This window comes from Jaculus jaculus, chromosome 13, assembly GCF_020740685.1.
Source record: "Jaculus jaculus isolate mJacJac1 chromosome 13, mJacJac1.mat.Y.cur, whole genome shotgun sequence".
NCBI classification, from domain to species: Eukaryota; Metazoa; Chordata; class Mammalia; order Rodentia; family Dipodidae; genus Jaculus; species Jaculus jaculus.
Window position 1 is genome coordinate 66,690,986 of NC_059114.1, and position 18,334 is coordinate 66,709,319.

The 18,334-nt window shown below is 43.3% G+C and overlaps 1 protein-coding gene across 1 annotated transcript in view; it reads left to right on the top strand.

Moving 5' to 3' along the window:
* Nucleotides 1-18,334, top strand: part of Mroh2b (maestro heat like repeat family member 2B) — a 70,126-nt gene that overhangs the window by 32,591 nt on the left and 19,201 nt on the right. Inside the window, exons 20-29 of the mRNA XM_012947505.2 lie at nt 786-893; nt 1,851-2,003; nt 7,781-7,807; nt 8,549-8,668; nt 8,856-8,935; nt 14,528-14,663; nt 14,752-14,847; nt 15,103-15,192; nt 15,888-16,008; nt 17,477-17,574. Of these exons, the coding sequence (XP_012802959.2) occupies nt 786-893; nt 1,851-2,003; nt 7,781-7,807; nt 8,549-8,668; nt 8,856-8,935; nt 14,528-14,663; nt 14,752-14,847; nt 15,103-15,192; nt 15,888-16,008; nt 17,477-17,574 (1,029 nt within the window). The remainder of the gene's footprint in view (nt 1-785; nt 894-1,850; nt 2,004-7,780; nt 7,808-8,548; nt 8,669-8,855; nt 8,936-14,527; nt 14,664-14,751; nt 14,848-15,102; nt 15,193-15,887; nt 16,009-17,476; nt 17,575-18,334) is intronic.

Here is an 18,334-nt window from a genome sequence, read left to right on the forward strand (position 1 = left end):
GCACAGCTAGGAAAGCGCATGTCTAACATGCAAGGCCAGCCTGGACTACATGAGACCACGTCTGAAAAAAAAAAAAAAAAGATATTTTAGAAATACAATAAAACTTAATAACTAACAGAAAATGAAAGCACTTGTCCACTCAATCATCCATTCACTGCCCACCAACCTGAGATTATAAGACCAAACTCTTAAGGATCACCTAAAAAAACCCTGCTCAAACCAACCCCAACTCCTAGAGACTTCACTTTCACCAACCTCCTTTATGAACATTCACTTTCTGCGGTGACCCTCACAACCTCTGCACTCAGCTTCTGTTGGAGGTATCCCAACAGCTTACCCTTCACTACGTTCAGGGCCTGTTTGTACATGCATCTTTAACTACGCCATTGACATTGCCACCCTTCCCTTCTCCTGCTTTTTGTGGGTTTTTTAAAAAGTTTTAGTTACTTACTTGTACACGTGTGAAGCAATGCATGCATGCAAGACATGAGGGTCTCTTGCTACTACAAATGAATTGCCCTCCAACTTCACATAGGTGACTGGGGAATCAAGCGAGCCATCTCCCCAGCCCCATGTCTTATCTCTGTGAAACTTGTCACCCTCTGACACACTAGAATCATTTCATGCCTACTGCTTCCCCGATGTGCCTGGCTGTGCATTCCTGAGGATGGGGATTTGGGTGGGTTTTGCCTGCTATGTCCCCAATGACCAGAAGAATGTTGCTTAATTAACATTTAGGGAATGAACGATTATGCTCAAAATCTCACGCTTTCTCCAAATTTCAGGGAATAACATCTATCGTAGGATACTGTGCCGAGAGCCATTTGGATATTGTGTTAAAAGCTCTTAAAACATTCCAAGATAAGGAGAATTTTTTTATGAATCGATGTAAGGTAAAAAAAATAATAATAATAAATTTTCTTCTTTAAAGCCTTGGTCACTACAAGGGCAAAGACGTTATTTCGTTAGCAAATGTCTCCTTTCTGTACTGTTTCTTATGCCTTATTCCAAGGCAGAACTGTGCAAGCACAGGTCCTGCTGAACGGGCAGCACCGCAAGTCTATACCACTTTTTCTGTCACTAGTGTTGACCTGGAAGGGCCCACCACTGACCATTCCGACCTCACACACAACTGAGTCACGTGCGCTGTGTTCCCTGAAGGAGGTTCACATGAGTGCATCAGTGAATTACAGCCTGATCATCCCAGAACTGCGCTGGCTGTTGTGAAAGCATGTCGGTTTTAGGTTTATGTTAATCATTCCTGTCCAGATTTTTTTATTACGAATATACTTTGTATGGACACATCATGTGTTGGTACCTTATTTCCCTCCTCCCTGCCTCCATTCCACTGAGGGCCCTCCTCAGGGACTTGCCGGTATTCCCCTGGGGCTGTGGGTTAGGAGTTAGGAGAGCAGCAGTCAGTCACTGGGGAGGGGGCGCAATACCTCTGAGGATGCTGTCCCAACCTGTGGCTCTTACAATCTTTCCACCCCTTCTTCCACAAAATTTCCTGAGCCACGGTGGGGTGAGACCCAAGGAGGTCAGCCACTCCCCATACTTCAGCTAAGGCCCAAGGGAAACCCTAGAGGAACTGGTGAAATGAGCAAGAGTGCTGCTTCCCTGGCGAACCTGACAATCAGTGCCAAGGTGAAAGAGACAGATGCTGAGGATACTCAACCCCTTCCAAAGCGGAGATCCAGAAGCTCGTGAGAGCTTTTCACTGAAGTAGCCTTAGAACACACCTGCCGGTCCAGTGTAACCCTGTAGTCGTCCAAGACATTAGGAAAAGACACGAGAGTAAAGGAAATTCCTCTGTCTCACTTGTTAAGTCTCTCTTTCCTGATCTTTAGGGCATATTTTCTGGGAAAAAGAGCCTGACCAAGACTGACCTCATAGTGGTCTATGGAGCTGTGGCCCTCCATGCTCCCAAGCAGCAACTTCTCGCCAGGCTTGATCAAGACATCTTGGCCCAAATCCTGTTTCTCTATGACCAGTGTTCTCAGGTAGTGTTCAGCAAGCGACTCAGTCCACCTCATTTTCCCCTCTGCATTCATCCCATTCACCCTGACACTCCTAACGCCTTTCAACAGTTCCAGAAACCTGCAGAGCCATAAAAATGGACTTGATCTACCACTTCCTGTCCACAAAGCACTTTCTTCATTACTTTAATAAACTGCCTCACACATATTCTCAATTCAAAGCCACTCTGCTGTCAAGTGTCAGAGTGGCTGCCTAAGAAGCAGCTGGGGTGGAGTTCAGCATTCAGCTGCAAGTGTAGTTTTCCAGGAAGATGATTAGGCAGCTTAAGTTATTTCGATCCAGAGGCCTGAGTGGGGAACTCTCATTGACTATACTTGCATTTGCTCCACCCTTATAGGGTCAGCTCTTAGGGACTGTACAAACTACACACTTGATCCATTTGTACTTATGTTGACCAGATAGTTGCACTACTGCAACCAAAATACCTTAAAGAAATCAGAGAATAAAGTTTTAATTTTGCTTATGGCCACAGAGAATTCACTGAGTGGATGTTGGCCCAATGATCTTGGGCAGAAAATTATGGCAGCAGGAGTGTGTGCTGTTGAAGTTTGCCTCATAGTATACAGGAAGGAAAGGTGGGCAGAGAAAGAGACAAGGATAAGATACTCCCAAGGGCCCACTCCTAATGACCTACGAGGTCCACTTATGTCCCACTCCTTATAGTTCCCAGAACTTCCCAAAATAGTGCTACCAGCTGAGATCAATTATCCAAAACTTGAGTCTGTGTGATATCTCATTCATATATGTAAGTGATAATAATATAGTTAGATAGATTTCATAAAATCATAGATATCAGCAAATGCCGGGAGGGCGGAGGGCAGGGATCCTCATTCCTTACTTGCAGAATTGTCTGAAGAGCCTGTTAAAAACACAGATGACTATGAATTCAGTATGTAGGAATGGGTCTCCGAATCTGGATTTTTCAACACATTCCTTGTGTTACCTGTATCAGGGTGATATATACAACCTTGGGATGAACAAATAGGCAGGGAGGTTCAGCCACCTCCAGTGTACCTTCATGGGACTAAAAGGAAGTCTTAAGGTTCCATAGGAGACAGCGACAAAGGAAATGGCCAGGGTTTAAACAGCTGACAGAGCAGGTGACCTGCATCAGACAGCTGGTCTAGCGGGTCATTGTCAGTCCTGGCTCCACAAGGGCTCATGAGGGGGTCTTGGCCATTGTGTCACCTGAGGGGAGGAGCCTGGTTGCATGAGATAATCCCTCTTGCTATGGGGAGCAGCCTCACTGTCATGGGCATTTGTCTTCATTTTAAGGGTAATCAATCTGGTGAGGCTCATGATTGTCCTCAAAGAGCTTATTGATCTATTTTGTCATTTCTCGAATCCAAGGTAACTGCTGATGAAAGACTAAGTCAGGAGAAAAAAGTGTTAGTGACAAGATACAGGCAGAGAACGACAAAACCCAGTAAGCTGGGCCAGGAGTTCAGGGACTCAGGAAATGACCCTGATGCCTCCAAAGCTAACTAGCCACAATGATAATTTTCAAAAGTAATAAAAATGTTTTCCCAGGGCTGGAGAGATGCCTTAGTGGTTAAGCTCTTGCCTGTGAAGCCTAAGGACCCTGGTTCAAGGCTTGATTCCCTAGGACCTACATTAGCCAGATGCACAAGGGGGCTCACGAGTCTGGAGTTTGTTTGCAGTGGCAGGAGGCCCTGGCGCACCTATTCTCTCCCTCTCTTTCTCTCTCTCTCTCTCTCTCTCTCTCTCTCTCTCTCTCTCTCTCTCTCTCTGTCTGTCTCTCTCTCTGTCACTCTCAAATAAGTAAATAAAAATAATAATAATAAACAAAAAAAATTTAAAATGTTTTCCTAGACTAATTTTTAGTAAGCAATTAAGGAAACATTATAAATAAAAGGGAGATAGAAATATTTTCAAGAGATAAGAAATTTGGGGCTGGAGAGATGGCTTAGCCATTAAGGTGCTTGCCTGCGAAGCCTAAGGACCCAGGTTTAATTCTCTGGGTCCCACATAAGCCAGATGCACAAGGTGGTACATGTGTCTGGAGTTCACAGTGGCTAGTGGCCCTGGTGCACCCATTCTTTCTATCTCTCACTCTCTCTTTCTTTCTCGCCATCCTTCCCTCCCTCTCTCTCTCTGTCTCCAATGAAAATAAATTTAAGAAATTAAAAAGAGGTAAGAAATTCTGCTTGAATACAACGTATGCCTGCTCTGAAATTTCTAGCTGCTAGAGGAAAAATCTGCAGACCACTTACACAGGCAGAGGAACCTCATAATGCAAGAACTCTAACAATGCAAAACATAATCCCAAAAACTGGCAGAGGATTGGTGTGAAATCTTCAATATAGTTAAAGAAACAACCAATGAAGGGAAAACACATCCCACACTATGCAAGAAAATCTTTGTGAACTATACCTCAGATAGGGGATTAATATTTACAATCTATAAAGAATCCCAAAAAAAGCAAACACCAAAGCCACAAATCATCCAATAAATTGGCTAATGAATTAAATATAGACAGTTCTCAAAGGAATAAATACCTTATATGGCCACGAAACATCTTTAAAAGTTTTCAACAACTTTAACCAGCAAAAGCATGCAAATTAAGAGCTGCTTTGAGATTCCATCTCACCCAGAGCAGAATGTCCACCATGAAAAAAAGAAAAGAAGAGACAACAGATGCTAGCAAAGACATGGGGAAAGAGGGACCTTTGCGTTCTGCACGTGGGAATGTTCACTAGTGCAGCCACTACGGAGGTCAGAGGGGAGGTGCCTCAAACAAACGAAACTTGGAACTACTGCATTATCCAGCTGCATCACTCCTGGGTACATACTCAAAAGAATCTAAATCAGCACACCACAGAGATCCTTGCACATTCATGGTTATTGCACCACCATTCACAACAGCCGAAGTAAGCAATCAGACTAGACCTCCACTTGCATATGAGAGGATAAGGAAAAAGTCATGATACACACAATGGAATTTTATTCTGCTATAATGAAGAATAAAATCCTCATATTCACAGAAAAAAAAAATGGAAGAAAATGGAGATTATTGTGTTAAGTGAAAAAAAGCCAAACTCAGGAAGAGAAATATTTGCATACATATACTTGTATATATTTATATGTTGCATGTGTATGTATATGTAGGACATGAAAGTGGAAAGGAAACAATGAGAGGCGAAGAAGAGGTCTAAAAAGAGGATGAGGGTTCAATAGAAAGTGATTGAATATATGCATCATGAAGCAGAAGGGATGATTTGGGGGAGAGATCAGCTAACGGGAGGGAGAGGGAAATTTGGAAGACAGTGGAAGAGGAAATTATCACTTAAGTATAATGATACATGAACAAAAAAGTCACAGTGAAACCCATTTCTTTGCTAACTGAAAATAATTAATAGGAAATAAAGTTTGAGGTCAGCCTAGGCCACATAGCAAGACCCTGTCTCAAGTAAATAAGGAAATGAAAAAATCAGATCTTAGAGAATATAGAGCTGGGGAGATGGTCCAGTAAAGTGCCTGTCATGCAAGTATGAGGACTCAAGTTTGGATCTCCAGAACCCACCCATACATGGCGGGTAGCATGCACCTATAATGCCAGCACTGGGGAGGCAGAGAAAGTAGGATCCCTAGAGCTTGCTGGCCAACTGGTCTAGCCAGATTGGTGAGCTCTGGATTCAGTGAGAGGCTCTATCTCAAAAATTAAGGGGGAGGGCTGGAGAGAAAGCTTAGCAGTTAAGGCACTTGCCTGCAAAGCCTAATGACTGATATTTGAGTCCTCAGTGCCCATGTAAAACCAGATGCACAAGATGGCACAGGCATCTGGAGTTTGTTTGCAGTGGTTGGGGGTCCTGGGCATGCCCATTCTCTCTCTGTGTCTCTCTGTCTCTCTATCTCTCTCCTCTCTGTCTCTTTCTCTGCATGCAAATAAATAAAATATATTTTTAAAAAACTGATGAGGGCTGGAGAGATGGCTTAGTGGTTAAACGCTTGCCTGTGAAGCCAAAGGACCCCGGTTCGAGGCTCGCTTCCCCAGGACCCACGTTAGCCAGATGCACAAGGGGGTGCACGCATCTGGAGTTCGTTTGCAGTGGCTGGAAGCCCTGGCGCGCCCATTCTCAATCTCTCTCTCTCTGTGTCTCTTTCTCTCTCTCTCTCTGTCACTCTCAAATAAATAAGTGAACAACAACAACAAAAAAAAAAACTGTGATGAAGAACCATTGAGGAAGATACCTGACGTCAACCTCTAGCCTCTACACACATGTGCATACACATGCACATCCATCCACATATGTGTGTGCCCACATATATGAAAATTCAGGGGCTGGCGAGATAGTTGAGCACTTAAAGTGCTTTCCTGCAAAACCTAACTACCTGAGCTCCATTTGCCAGTGCCTACTTAAAGCAAGATGTACAAAGTAGCACATGCACGTGCAGTTTGTTTGCAGGGGCTAGAGGCCTCGGCATGTCCCTTCTCATTCTCTCTCTCTCTCTCTCTCTCTCTCTCTCTCTCTCTCCCCTCTATCTCTCCCCTTGCAAAGAAAGAAAAAGAGAATAAACAAGAAAGAAAGGAAGGAAGGAAGAAGGAAAGAAAGAAAAAGAAGGAAGGAAAGGGCAAATGTATACACACATATACCATGCATATATATATACAAACTTTTTTTTTTAATTACTGAATACGGGACCTGGAGAGGTGGCTTAACAGTTAAGGCATTTGCCTGAGAAGCCTAAGTACCCTGGTAGATTACTCAAGACCCATGTAAACCAGATGCACAAGGGGCACATGCATCTGGAGTTCATTTGCAGTGGCTAGAGGCCCTGGAATGCCCATTCTCTCTCTCTCTCTCTCTCTCTCTCGCTCTCGCTCTCGCTCTCTCTCTCTCTCTCTACCTCTATCTCTGTCTCTCAAATAAATAAATAAATAAAATTTAGAGAAAAAAAATTACTGAATACAGGCTGGAGAGATGGCTTAGTGGTTTAGGCACTTGTCTGAAAAGCCAAAGGAAAGAGGTTCAATTCCCCTGGACCCATGTAAGCCAGATGCACAAGGTGGTACATACATCTGAAATTTGTTTTCAGTGGCCAGAGGTCCTGGCATGTCCATTCTCCCATTCTCTCTCTCCCTCTCTCTATCTCTTTCTGTCTCTCAAATAAATGAATAAAATTAAAATTTAAAAATACTGAATACAAAAATTTTGGCATTTTACTTTAAAGCAACTGAATTCAGTGGTAAATGTCAAGAGCTGTGAAGCACTAGAGGGAAGGAGGGCTTTCTGAAGTCCAGTGGACAGTTTCAAGACCAAATTCAGATGGGAGTGGCTCACAGCATACTGTCACTTGAGTTCACAGGTAGCTGAGTCTGTGTGTACACATTTGCACCTGTATGTTCTTACATGGCTATCAGTTCAGGAACACACTTTCATCTCCCAGATAAAGTTGCACAAAAGCAAATATGAAGTTGTCATGTACTAAAACTATTCCTAAATGTATCAGCCTCACAGGACAAATTTGCATTTTCAAGACCAGCTTTACTGCACTATATGACTGCCATGGTCAGCTGCATTGTGACTTTTCATTTTACAGCTTTTTACTGCACTTTTTCCAAGAGTCTATAATCTTTCCTTCTGACCAAACTTGACTAGAGCCTCTTTAGCCTGACTCCACGCAGGGCTCTGCTTCAGGATGAAGGGTGGGTTCCTTGGGGTGGGGGTGTCTCTGATTATTGCTCATTCATTTTCTACTTTTACCTTTAATTTTTCAGGTTCTGGGTGTGACGGTGATAAACAAGGTATGAAATGATGGACAGATGACACATGATAGATTAGATGATAGAGAGAGAGAGATGATAGAGAAAGATGAGAGATGATGAGAGAGAGTGATGATAGAAAATGACAAGCAAGCTACACTCCATGGAAGTATTCCAGGTATAGATGGCTTCTTGATTCAATTTCATTGGAGAGAACCCCAACACATAACTAATTACCCCAGTTCTGAAGCAGGATGCATAAACCTGAAAACAAGGAGCTATATTCCTGCTCCAGGAGGTGTAGAAGTTGAGCTGTAAACCACAGCTGTGCTTGTCACCTAGTGGCCTGTTACCCCCAGTGGACAATGAAATCAAGTTAATAGATCTCAAACAACAAAAATGAAACATAGCAAAAGATTAAAAGTTTTAAGACTATATTGGACATAGCAATAGTAATAATAAACTTTTATATCAGCTACTTATTAGCTATTCTGTGCACATGAGTCCTAAGTGGAATGGTAAACTATTTCCTTCTATAGTTTGTAGTCAAGAAATTGTGAATGCCACTGCTTTATGTCAGTCTATGATTGCTATCATTAGGAACAGACTAATCTTCATGTCCTAACTTCCCTAAAACTTAGATCCAAGGCAGGGATGGAGATGGCACAAGGAACAAAGATTGCTAGTCCTGTATGGTCACATATGTCAACCCTAGGTCACACATTTGTAGAGCCAGCTATGGTGTCTAAGACCATGGCTTCACGGGGGCCTATTGTGCTTTAGGACATGGATCTGCAAATGAGTTTTACAAGAAGCATTACTGAGGTTGGCATTGCTGTCCAGGATACTGAGGACCAACAGTTCCAGTTTTCCTACAAGGAGATGCTAATTGGTTACATGCTGGTGAGTGTGGGAAGGAGGAAGCAAGAAGGACCTGGAGATCCTATCCAAACATGAAACTCAGCACTGTCACATCACACAGCTCTGCCATCTTTCTGACCCAAGGCACCCAAAGGCCCAAGGAAGTGAAAGCTGACTATCAGAATTCCCTAAAGAATTTCTGAATGATTTTTCCTTTTGTGTGTTTCAGGACATGATAAGGGATGAACCCCTGAATTCCTTAGCCAGTCCTGTTCGGTGGAAAGCCTTAATCGCCATCAGATACCTGAGGTAGAATGAATCTTGGTTATTATTTTTTAAGTATATTTTTATTTATTTGAGAGGGAGAAAGCATGGTCATGCCAGGGCCTCCTGCCACTGCAGACAAACTTCATACACATGAGCCACTTTGTGCAATTGGCTTTACAGGGGGGTAGAATTGAACCTGAGCCATCAGGCTTTGCAAGCAAACACCTTTAACCACTTAGCCATCTCTCCAGCACCGGTTATTCTTACTGAAAGTGTATTTCCTCCCCTTCAGACACCTGACTACCTGACGAGTGTGTCAGTGCAGGCTCCAGTACACCCTCCCAAGATGAATGTTATCATTCTGAGAGCTCGCAAAGACTTCAAGGAGCTACCAAACTAGCACAGTGATCATTTGATGACTGGTAGGGCCAAGGAGCTACTTAGGGAAATCAGATTTATATATAGACATAGGAGGGAAAAATGCCTAGATCTTGGCCTACAGGCAAAACTAATCTTTCAGTTAAAACTTTATGTACACTCTAATCACATTCTAGCTGGTTAACAGCCATAAACATGAATAAAATAAGCCAGAGCTAGTTTCTATAACACACTCCCCACTGCAGTCAAAGGTACAACTTCACTGTTAAAACCTAGAAATCAGTGGCAAACATCAAGTAAAAAGACCACCCATTGACTGAAGAGATTGCTGAGTTGTTAAGGTGCCTGCCTGCTAAACCTAAGGACCCAGGTTTGACTCTTCAGGTCCCAAGCAAGCCAGATGTATAAGGTGGCACATGCATCTGGAGTTCATTTGCAGTGGCTAGAGACCCTGCTCACATATTGTCTCTCTTTGTCTCTCTCTCTCTGTCTCTGTCTCTCTCTCTCTCTCCCCCCCCCCTTCTGTCTCAAATAAATAAATAAAAAGAAAGTGATTTTTTTAAAAAGACCACCCACAATTCCCCTATTGACATATGGTGGCATGGGTCCCTTCAAGTCTTTGTTTCCAGCGACATATTATCAGAGTTGAACTCCTACTCTGAGTATAATTTTGCAGCCACTTTTTTCCTCACTTGATGTTGTGTGTTCCCACAATATTATCAATTCTTCAGAAATATTTTTCTTTTAAAAATTTATGTTAAGTAAAAGTGAAAATTGGTATCCATATTTGTTCCTGATCTTAGAGGGAGCTTTTCTAATCTTTCACCGTAGAATACCATGTTAGCGATGAGCTTTTAACATGTGCCACTTCTTACGGTGAAGAGTAACAAGCACCATTTTCACATTTTCAGTGGTGGCTTAATAGTGTGCCTCATTTTACTGACACAACTTTCTATTGCAATATTTCACTATTGCTTTCTTTTAAAAAAAAATCGACAAGTAATATTTTGATCACGCTTTAGGACAGAAGTATTTTCTGAATACAAGGATAGTAATTGTTGATACTATTTTCAGCACCTATTATTGCACGTTGTGCACACCTCATGAGTCATCAAGCAATGATCAACAGACTATGGCTCTCCCCTGAAGGAGTTTTGTCTATTAGATGAAAACAGAAGTGAAAGTGACCCACACAATTTTTCCAAAATGTAATAAAAGACAGGGTAAGAAAAGGCACAGGTTATCATGTGTTGCAGTCAGTTTCGCACTGCTGGCAGAAAACACCTGACAAACAGTGGCTTGTGGGAGGAAAGGGTTTGTTCGGGCTTACAGACTTGAGGGGCAGCTCCATGATGGCAGGTGGAAACAACAGCCTGAGCAGAGGGTGCACGTCACCTCCTGGTCAACAACAGGTGCACAACAGCAGCAAGCGACTGTGCCAAACATTGGCAACGAGAAGCTGGCTATAATACTCATAAGCCTGCCCCCAACAGTGCACTCCCTCCAGGGGACTCCAGTTCCCTGCCGCCAGCCAGGGACCTAAGCATTCAGAACACCTAAGTTTTGAGGGACAGATGAGTCAAATCACCACGCCATGTTAACAAAATTGAATGAGATTTATAGAAATGTAAAATAAATCTTTAAAATAGATTAAGGTAGGCTCTATGGCAGTGTTGTCAAGTAGAAATATAACACAAGATACCATATGTCATTTAAAATTGTCTGTTACTTCTGGGCATGGTGGCACAAGCCTTTAATCCCAGCGCTTGAGTGGCAGAGGTAGAAGGGTCATTGTGAGTTTGAGGCCAACCTGGAACTACTGAGTTGCAGGTCAGCCTCAACTAGAGTGAGACTCTACCTTGAAAAAAAAAAGTGTCTATTACTGACTTTTAAAGCAAAAAGAAATAGGTTAGGCTGGAGATGTAGATAGATCAGTGGTGGAATGTTGGTCTAATGTCTTGGTCTCAATTCCCTAACACAGAAAGGAAAAAAGCTAAATTAATTTTAATAATATACTTTGCTTTGTTCAGCCCAATACGTCAATTTTATTATCATTTCAACACATATTTATGTTAAACAACTACGTTATCTTTCATTCCAAATGTTCAGAATCCAGTATTTCACACTGATCTGGCATCTTTGTTCAGACCCACCACAATGCTTGTGTTCCATAGACACATGTGGCTAATGGTCACCCTACTTAGAAAAGACGGTATATAACTAAGACTGATCTTTAATAACAAAAAGCTAAGTGTTATCTGTCCGCTCAAGATGAAGGAAAAGATGACATGCAAAGAAAACCTGAAAGAGGATAGGAATGATCTGTTAGTCATGTTGGTGTTTTCATGGGAGTGTAATCTGTCACAGTTCATTAACATATACACCTTAAATGGATGCAATTTGTTTTATTATTTTACCTCACAGAGTTGATTTTTTTTTAAAGAAACCAGACAGTAATCATAGGAAGACTCTACCCATAGCTTTCCAAGCTAGAACTGAATCATGCTCCTTAAAGGTCCTCTTCACATTGTCCTAACAACATCATCACGTTCTTATTTCTTTGCTAATTTGGTAGCTCAAAAGTGCTATCTTGGGGCTGGAGGGATGGCTTAGCAGTTAAGGCATTTGTCTGCATAGCCAAAGGACCCAGGTTCAATTCTCCAGTACCCACGTTAGCCAGATGCACAAGGGGGTGCACACATCTGGAGTTCATTTGCAGTGGCTGGAGGCTCTGGTGCACCCATTCTCCCTCCCCCCCCCCCCCCCCCGTCTCTCTCTCCCTCTCTCTCTCCCTCTTTCTTCATCAAATAAATAAATAAATATAAATAATTTTTTTAAAATAGTGCTATCTTGTTGGGCATGGTGGTGCACACCTTTAATCCTAGCACCCAGAAAGCAGAGGTAGGAGGATTGCTGTGAGTTCAAGGCCACCCTGAGACTACATAATGAATTTTAGGTCAGCCTGGGCTACAGTGAGAGCCTACCTTGAAAACCAAGAAAAAAAAGTGCTATCTTATTGTCTTAATTCATATTTTATTTAATGACACATTGGTTTTTCATGTTGAGAAAACATTTGCATTTTTCCAAGTCATGAAGTTTTGGGGTGTGGGGGGGGGGGGGAGTGTGTGTGCTTGTTATTGCTTTGGGTAAGGTCTCACTGTAGCCCATTGTCACCTAGAACTCACTCTGTATTCCCAGACTGGCCTCAAATTCATGATGATCCTCCTACCTCTGCTTCCTGAGTGCTGGGACTAAAAGCATGTGCCAACACACCCAGCTGAAGTTTCGCTTTGATCTTCCTGATTTCGATAGTAAATGCCTAAAAGAAAGTAGGAAAGGGAGAAAGGAAAGAAGAGAAAAAAAGGAGGAAGGGAGGAAGAGTCCTACATCATGTATACACTGATGTTTTCATGAGAACTTATAGTACATGTGGTACTACCTAGGAGGTAAAAGGTCACAGGAAATTGAAAGAATTCATGGCCCAAGACTGAGAATCTAGTTGAAGATATCTTTCTCTCTCTCGCTCTCTCTCTCTCTCTCTCTCTCTCTCTCTCTCTCTGTCTCTCTGTCTCTGTCTCTCTCTTTCTCCTGTCACGCATACACAAGGATAGCTCTCTCATACACGCATGATGAAGAAAATGAGTAGGTATCATTATAAATTATATATAACATAGTGTTACATATGTCATGTAAAATCAGTGGTAATTTGTGCATCCTTCTAATTAATTAGGACTGAGGCATATTGACCAAGCTTGCCAAAGCAGTCTGATTCCCAACTCAACATACTCTTGTTATTACCAGCTGGCCAAGGTCTGGGTGCTCCACCAAGTTAGAAATCGTGGGTAGGAAAGGAGAAGCTCTTCAAGTGCTTGTCTTTGGGCCTTTCTATTTCCCTTGGTGCTTAGCAGCAGTGAGCCCTAGAAGTTAGGCAAGAGAGCAGCAGTAAGGGGTGTCTTTAAGTGTTGAAATAATCATGCACGTATTGGACTCAGCTCAACAGCCATTACAGCCTTCGTGGAGACCTAAGTCAGGATTCCAGGCCAGCCCAAGTAAGTACCAGGATTGCTCAGCTCTTGAAAGCACCAGTATCAGAACTCTCAGGTGGGCTTAGGAAGCCGGGATTCCTTAGCCCTCAACACTGCCCCACAGCCGGAGACCCTTGGACCTCAGGATGTGGCAATCTCTGGCATTCTTTCAGCAGCCACAGCCTGTGGGTTCTCTTCTCATGGCCTTTGATCCTTCTGTGGTCTCCTCTCCAACCCTCCTGCCATCTCTCTGCTTCTTCCACCCTTTTCTCGGCCCCGTCTGCTGTCAAACTCTGCAGCTAACGCGCTTTCGCCTGTCACACAGCTGGATGTCCTGCTGCTTTCACAGCTCTGCCCGCAGCTGCCCAGCTGTAGCTGCCGCTGCCACTCAGCTGTCCCTGCCACGGCTGCCACTCTTGTCTGCGGAAAGTTTCTTTGTGTTACCAGCTCACTCCACTACTGAAAGTAGGCAAGAAAAAAAAAAAAAAAACACTTGCCAAAAGCCTCTTATTCAGTTTAGTTTTGCAACCCTAGAAGAGGCAGCACGGGAGGGTGCCTCCCAGCTGAAAGCCTGCTTGTGTACCCAAAGAGCCTCGCCTCTTTACCTACCAGCAGAGCACACCGCAGTTCTGACAGGCCACCAGGGGAAGTCCTCTCTCTCTCTCTCTCTCTCTCTCTCTCTCTCTCTCTCTCTGGCTATGGTGGAAAATGGTAACAGGGGGTCCTCTGGAGTTCACCAAGGTTTGTGACAGCAAACAGTCTCTGGTGCCAACTGTTTCTGGCATCTGTGGAAGTCACAAAATGGCTGGAACTGACATCAGAGTAATCCAGCTGGCTGTTTGACAGTCTTTTTGTTCAAGGCAGCTAGGACAACAAGACAGAGTCCAGCAGCTACTAATTAGGGAGGCTCATTGCTTACCCGCCAATCGTCACTGATTTAGAGGACACTGAACATGAGGAAGAGTGCATATAATAATAATAACTTAAAGAACTTATTAACACCAATAGTGACTTTAACAGACATGAGCCTTAGTGATGCTAAATACCTGCCCAGTGCCCTGGGGAGAGTTGGATCCCCTTGTCTGTCTCACTGTTGCTGCACCCCTAACGTCCCAATATGTCATACTTGTCGCATGTTCAGATTTGACTGGCAGATCTTGGGCCTCCTGGCCGGCCAGCAGGTTCTGCTTGCAATGACAGTGTCCATTCCTCCCTTTGGTTCTTGTTTCAGCAAACTGAAACCTCAGCTGCCATTCAATGACCACCTTACTATCCTTGAAGAGAACATCCGCAGGCTGCTGCCACTTCCTCCTCTGGAACAACTTAAAGATGAAGGCGAGACAGACAAGGACAAGGAACACATTAACGTATGTGGCGGGGTGACTGATAACAAGGAAAAGCTGTGGTGGGACTTTCTCCCTGCAGCCCGAAGCTAACAGTCACAATTGATTGCAGTTCCTCTACGAACGATCCATGGATGCTCTAGGGAAACTTCTGAGGTCCATGATGTGGGATAATGTGGATGCACAGAACTGTGAAGAAATGTTTAACGTGAGTAAGGCCACTCACACTGATGAGCCAACCCCCCAGTGTGTCTGCTAGTATCCCATAGCAACCGTGTCCCATCCCCAGCATGACCCACTTAACCCATTTACAGCCGGTCTTCTTTTAGAAAAGATGTACTGGGGAGATAGGCACCCTTTTACAGAAGAGAGGCAGCAGATAAAAAGGACAGCAAGGGAGTGGGCGAGAGACCAAACGACTGTGAAGAATACTAAGCCTGGACATTTATTCTTTGACCAACAGCTTCTCCGAATGTGGCTTGTTTCGAATAAAGAGTGGGAAAGAGAAAGAGCCTTCCAGATCACTGCAAATGTGCTGGCAAATGATATTGAGGCAAGTAATCCCCTAAAACTAAACAGATTTCCTTGCTTGCTGTAGTAGTTATTCCCTTTTTGCTGTACTAAAACACCAACCACAAGCAGCTTATGAGAGGAAAGGGTTTATTTCAGGCTCACAGAATCCAAGGGAAGCTCCACCATGGTGGAGAAAGCCTGGCACCCAGCTCACATCTCCATGTATCAGCCACAGAGAGAAAACAGTAAGAGCAAGCTAGCTCAGAACACTCAGTAGACTGGAATAAGGCGCCCCACAGGCACCTTGTGACACACCTCCCCCAGGAGAGCTCCGCCCCCCAAAGGCTCCACCAGCTTGGTATTAAGAGGCTGCATTCCAAACATGGGAAGCTATAGGAGACATTTGATATTCCAACCGCCACACTTGTGAACCACAGGGTCTTCTGAGGCCTCTTGAAACCAAACCTGCTGCCCACAGGACCTCACATCCCAGATGGTGATGCAAAGTCCTGAGTGTGATTTTTCAGCTCCCGATCAACAAGCACTCCAGCTTCTTTGCATGTCTGCTCACTCACTCACTCTTCTGCTACCCTTAAGGAATTGGAGACCTTTCAGGAGATGAGTCTCACCTTGAGGGCCTGAGGAGGAAAATAAAGGACTTGAGGTTGGTGTGGAGAATACGGTCGTAGAGCATCAACCCACCCCTTCACATTGGGTGCCTCTTTTGTTCTGCAGGCACCAGAGAACTTCAAAATTGGGTCACTCCTCGGACTTATTGCTCCTCACTCCTGTGATACCCTGCCCACCATCCGTCAGGCAGCTACCAGTTCCACTATTGGTCTGTTCCATGCAAAAGGTGAGAGAAAGGCAGGGAACCCTCAAGTGAAAGAAGATGCCTGTTTTCTTCAGTTCTTGGTTTTTCTCCTGCTGCATCTGCCTCTCCCCTTCCTCTCTCTCCTTTCATGAACCTCCCTGTCCCTAACCAGCACCTACCTTTCCAGTACTGAATTACTCAGTTCCATCATTTTAATTTTATCATAGGACTCATTGCCTCTTGGATCTGAAATAAGTCATATTTTTCCCTCGGTGGCTGTTTTGTTATTTTGTTTTGAAGATGAGTATCAAAGCAGTAAAATGATCTATTAAAATAGGTAAAATGTTTTGAAAGCCTCCCACTTAAATCTCTGAGCAGTTGGGTATATGAGCAATGTTTTCTCTATCATTGGATTTTCTTGGGGAGAAAATTGCACTATTGTGATGCTAAATAACTTTCAAAGTTTCCTAAAAGAGAATGCTAGGGAGTTTTGGTTTTGTTTTGTTTTTTTCTCCCAACTTACAGATCAGGACCCACCTCGATCCAATTACATGTCCAATTATATGTCCAATTACATGTGAACAACTGTCAATATCAGAAAAAAAAATTAATTATGGATGCCCATCAACAGTGTGACACAGAGGACAAAAGAGAACAAAAAGAATGAGACATCAAATCAAAAGAAGGAGACTGAAGAGATGGTTCAGCAGTTAAAAGCCCTTGCTTACAAAGCCTTATGGCCTGAGTTCCATCCCCCAGTACCCACATAAAGTGAAATGCACAGGGTGGCATATGTGTCTGGAGTTCATTTGCAGTGGCAACAGGCACTGATATGACCATTGTCTGTCTCTCTCTTTCTCTCTCTCTCTCTCTCTCTCTCTCTCTCTCTCTCTCTCTCTCGTACTCTCGCTCTCGCTCTCTCTCATAAATAAATAACTTTTTAATAAAACCAAAAGAAGCACTACTTGGAAAGAGGAGAGGGTCAGTGGACTAGTGGCGAGGAGGAGGGGAAAAAGAGCAACAGAAGGGGAATATGATCAAATTATACTTGTTCATGTAATAAGATCCTCAAAAAAGACAGAGAGAGAACCAAAGAAACTTGCCTAACATCACACAACTAGTAAATGGAAAACTCATAATCTAAAAATCCTGGCATGTGTGCAAGACAGACCAGGATTCACACTTGGACTGCTATATCTTTACTAACTTGATCACCTTGAGCAAATAGCTTCTTATATCTCTGGCCCAGCATCATCTATAAACATAGAAAGAGAAAAAGGAGAGCACACCTCAGATGATCTCTGAAAGTAAATGAGATCGTTGCATGCGGAGCATTTAGCATGGCGCTACCTGTAGAAACTACTCTTGTGGTCACAGCAGATCAGGAAGTCTTGTGTGTGCTTGGTAAAGGCATCCAGCAGCCGAGTTATTGTCACATCACAGCATAGCCATCCTCTCCATCTTCTTTTGGATTGTTGAATTCCTGTATTTCTTCCCTTGTTGACTGTAGGCATTCGCCTGGAAGTGGAAAGACTGCAGGGCTTACAGGAAGGTCTGGAATGTGGTGATGAGCAGGTCCAGATCAAGATTTCCTCCAAGATAGCTAAGGTAATGAGTGTGGAAGACTAGCCAAGGAAGGTAGAGATGATTCTGGTCTGATTTCCAAATAAGCAAGCTATGGACTCCCCAACCACAAAGGCAATAATGATGATAATAGTAATAATTCAAACTAAATTAGAGACCTCTTCTCCTGTCACTTATTAACTTTGGGTCCATGTACCTCGTCAATCAGAAGCTGCTATTGACAATCTGTACCATGGGAAACATTCTGAACCAAGTGGCCTCAGGAGGTGGGAGGGAGTGGGGTAGAATGGAAGAAACAAGAGCAGTACTGTCAGATGTGTTCTGTGTATACTGCTTGAAGACCAGTTTATTTCCCTCTTCAAGCAATAGTGAAATGATTATAGCTTATTTCTTACGGGGAAGGCTGACCAGTCAAGTCATGCTCCTGAGCACCCAGCGTTTGCCAAGATCAATTCTTAGCTCAAAGGGTAGAAAAAGATAAAACCCATGCTTTCAGTGTTTGTCATATTCAATACTAGTGAAGAAAGTCTGAAAAATAAATACAGTATCAGTAATAACTAAGAAAATACAGTTAAGTAAAGGAATGAAGAAGAGAGAGATGGTTCTGTAGAGAAATAAAACATCCAGTAAAATACGTTTTGGCAATATATTTGCAGAGGGAAGAAAAATATCTGGAAGATACGGTGCATTTTTTCTAATTTTCAAAGGCCTCTGTGGGCAAGTAGTGATTCTGAGAGACCAGGCTTGTATTTCAGAACGGCCATCAGTTATTGTGGGAAGAGTA